At 35.6% G+C, this 3,816-nt stretch overlaps 1 protein-coding gene across 1 annotated transcript in view; it reads left to right on the top strand.

Annotated features, from left to right (window-relative positions):
- Nucleotides 1-3,368, top strand: part of LOC119577123 (guanine nucleotide-binding protein subunit beta-5-like) — a 14,447-nt gene extending 11,079 nt beyond the window's left edge. Inside the window, exons 6-9 of the mRNA XM_037924809.1 lie at nucleotides 1,250-1,390; nucleotides 1,716-1,812; nucleotides 2,234-2,400; nucleotides 2,593-3,368. Of these exons, the coding sequence (XP_037780737.1) occupies nucleotides 1,250-1,390; nucleotides 1,716-1,812; nucleotides 2,234-2,400; nucleotides 2,593-2,604 (417 nt within the window). The 3' untranslated portion in view covers nucleotides 2,605-3,368. The remainder of the gene's footprint in view (nucleotides 1-1,249; nucleotides 1,391-1,715; nucleotides 1,813-2,233; nucleotides 2,401-2,592) is intronic.
- The last annotated feature ends 448 nt before the right edge of the window (nucleotides 3,369-3,816 follow it).

The following is a 3,816-nucleotide window of genomic DNA, read 5'->3' as shown; positions in this document are numbered from 1 at the left end:
GTTCTGTTTGTTTGTTTTTTTGTTGTTGTTTTCGTTGTCGTTGTTGTTGTTGTTGTTGGTGTCGTCTAATTTATGTTGTTTATTTGGTCTATTTCGGTTTGTTTATTCGGTTTGTCTTAGTTTGTTATTTTGTTCTGTCTACTTCGTTTAATTTTATTTTATTTAGTGTCTATTTTGTTGTAATATTTTGGATTTTATTTAACCATTAAAATCATTGAATTTATTTTTTTTGCATATATTTATATTATTTATTTATTATTTATTTGATTGTTATTGTTTAGTACTTATCTATCTATTTGTTTATTTCTTCATTTCTTTATCCATTCATTCACGTATATCTTATCAAAGAAAAGATAAAGATGCACCAGACAGGTCGAAGGTGCTTGATAAAAGGGAGAGAGAGAGAGAGAGAGACTGATGATAAAGATGATCACCAAAATCTGAAGAGCTTTTTCGCCTCATGGAACAAAATGTACAGGATTTTTTTTTTCTTATTCTTATTCTTATTCTTATTTCTCTGTGTCTTCTTCGTGGTTTGATTTCGAAGCCGATATCGTTAGAATAATATGGATAAGGATGATAATGATAATGGTAGTATTGATAATGTTGATAATGGCATCATTGTTCAAAATAATATTGACACGAACAATGCCAATGGTGATAATTGTGATAATAGCAATAATAACAACATCAATGAGATTGATAATATTTTTATCGAAAAATCAGCGTTTATAATTTTTTTAGTACCATTATTATGCTTTTCATATTTGGTATCACTGTTTATGTTTCTGTTTATGAAGTTTTGTTATCACATTGTTCAAGATAAAGAGATTAGAAAGACGTAAAGTATATTTCAGATTATCAACCAGCATGCAGTCAACTTTTCCTTTGCATATTTTTGATGTTGGTTGGATACCATCTGTCTATATTAATATTTATTTGTTAGAATGTATTAAGTTATGCTTGTGGATATGTGTACACAGAACGAATAGAGAAGTCGTAGAATATCTCTCTTACCAAAGTCGATAATTATCATAATACACAGAACATTGTTTAGTAATAGGGAAATACGAAATCATCAACAAATAATAAATAAAAGCTATCCCTTAAAATATTTAATAGAAAACGCTACTATAACCACATAAAAGAAAACAAATCTCTTCACAGGTAAACTAATGCATTTTTCACACTATTACTATTATTCCATTTCTCCCCCGCTTTAACTAAAGAAGGGATAATTTTTTTTCAGGGATGTGACAAGATGGCTTTAATCTGGGACATGCGAACAGGCCAGTGTGTCCAGAGTTTCGAGGGCCACGAGTCTGACATCAATTCCGTCAAATTCTATCCATCAGGGGACGCCATTGCCACGGGATCGGATGACGCCACGGTGAGAATTATCTTTTTGGCATGCAAGGTGATTGCATAAGTTTATTATTATGGTAAAAGCTGAATCATCAAAGGGTATACCATAAGTACAAATATGGAGAGAGAGAGAGAGAGAGAGAGAGAGAGAGAGAGAGAGAGAGAGAGAGAGAGAGAGAGAGAGAGAGAGAGAGAGAGAGAGAGAGAGAGAGAGAGAGAGAGAGAGAGAGAGACAGATAGATAGATAGATAGATAGAGAGAGAGAGGCAAATCGAAAGAGAATCGCATATCGATCGGAAGCATGCAGTTCTCAGCCTCGCCTCATCTATCTCCCGTGACCCTCTCCCCAGTGCCGGCTCTTTGACCTCCGCGCAGACAGAGAGATCGCCGTGTACACCAAGGAGAGCATCATCTTCGGTGTCAATGCAGTCGATTTCTCCGTCAGTGGTAAGTTTTTCTTTGGTTTTAGTTGATGAACATGACAAACACTAAACGTCGGCGTGTTAGTTGATAACAGTTCAGTCGTATTTCCTTTCATTCTGTTTATCTGTTTTTTGGCTGCCGTTGTTGTTTGTGTTTTTTTTTTTTTTTTCTTTTTTTTAGGTGAAGTACACTAATTCAGATAATAAATGTGATCTCCGTTCGCTAAACACACATACACAATAAAATGATCATTTCAATCACTTAGTGCCTATGAGAAATTAGCAGTGGAATAGCACAGCGGCAATCGTTCAATATCTTCAGTGTCACAATAGTGATCGAGGCAATAAACAAGAATTTCAACAGGGTCTATTTGCAATGTCTCATACCTTTTCTATATCTGTCAACATAAATACGGTCCAACTCTCTCTCTCTCTCTCCTTGCCAGGACGTCTCCTCTTCGCGGGATACAACGACTACACCGTTAATGTCTGGGACGCCCTCAAATGCCAGCGCCTCACCATCTTGTACGGCCACGAGAACCGGGTCTCCTGTCTCAAGATGTCTCCGGACGGGACTGCCATCTCTACCGGTTCCTGGGACTTCACGCTCAGGGTACGTTGTCAGGCTTTGTGTAGGAATGTTCAGTGTTAATTTTAAGTGAGTAAAAGAACAAGTTCAGTGATACATTTGATAGTAAAATAATCTGATTATCTTCTAAAAGTGAGGATATGCACTTGACTGATGCATTTAGTAGCGGAGTCATCTTCCAAGGCAGTGTATTAATTGATTTAATATTTGTTTCAGATATGGGCTTAGATTCGCTGTAAAAAAAGAAGGGAAGGATGCTAATCGTAATGGTCAGTGCTTGTCATGACGTTATGCAAAAGGCAAGAGGAAATGGCATGATATAAGAAACCAAAACTATGGCGAACAGGCCGAAAAATGAAGTGGGACCAATTTAGATACATTTTGTGTAGGCAGTGGGGAAAAAAAAGAACAAACTAAAGGAAAGTGTAGTTAAAGAAATACAAAAAAATCAGACTCGAATTCGCAGAAGCTCGTTAGAGAAGCCATAAAAAAATGAAGTAAAACAAAACAAAACAAAACAAAACAGATCATTATATCACGTAAACCAATATAGAAAAGCAGTAGAGGAAGTTGTAAGTGTTAGAAATGTGTGTTTAGTAAAGTCAGTCTAGATTTTTATGAAGTTAATACTTACTGGTCATAGTCTATTGTGTGAAAGCAGGTGGTGTTGTGGTGGAGCCAAGACCCACTGGCTGGAAAGACGGGCTGCTCATCACAGGTCCCAACACCACATGAGAAATTCCGGTCTATGCATTGGGAAATTTCAGGGTCGAATGGCCGATGAAGTCGACTTTCACCTTTTTCATCTCCTTTTTTTCAATTCTTCTTCTTCTTCTGCTATCACTCCTTCTGAAAATTCTTATAATACTGAGACATTAATGTTTCTCAAGTCTACAGCACAAATAGCATTACAGGGAGATTTTACTAGTTACATACGAGCTATATATTTATCACAAGAAATGTTATATAGAGAATGGCTTTCATACTTAATATAAAAAGGTACGATTCTCAGATCAAATAGCATAAGGCAAGTGAAGTCAGTATTTATCTGTATATATCAATAGCTTTCAATACGCGACAATGCATAAATACGCTAGCGCGCGTGCGCGCGCGCACACACACACACACACACACATACATACACACACGCATGTACACACACACACACACACACACACACACACACACAATATATATATATATATATATATATATATATATATATATATATATATATATATCACATACATAGCATATGCGCATCTTCTGAATCTCGTCCATTTGACTTTCCTAAAGTGAATTCGTTACTTCACATTTAATTTTATCATTTTAAAGAACAACAACAACAAAAAAACGAATAGCGTTCTATAACACATAAACATGAGCTTATGTGTATGTATATATTTATATTTATAAATATGAACAGTTAAGAAAACCAGA

This window comes from Penaeus monodon, chromosome 9 (assembly GCF_015228065.2).
Source record: "Penaeus monodon isolate SGIC_2016 chromosome 9, NSTDA_Pmon_1, whole genome shotgun sequence".
Classification (NCBI taxonomy): domain Eukaryota; kingdom Metazoa; phylum Arthropoda; class Malacostraca; order Decapoda; family Penaeidae; genus Penaeus; species Penaeus monodon.
Note: the sequence above shows the minus strand (reverse complement) of the source record. Positions and strands in the feature narration are given on the sequence as shown.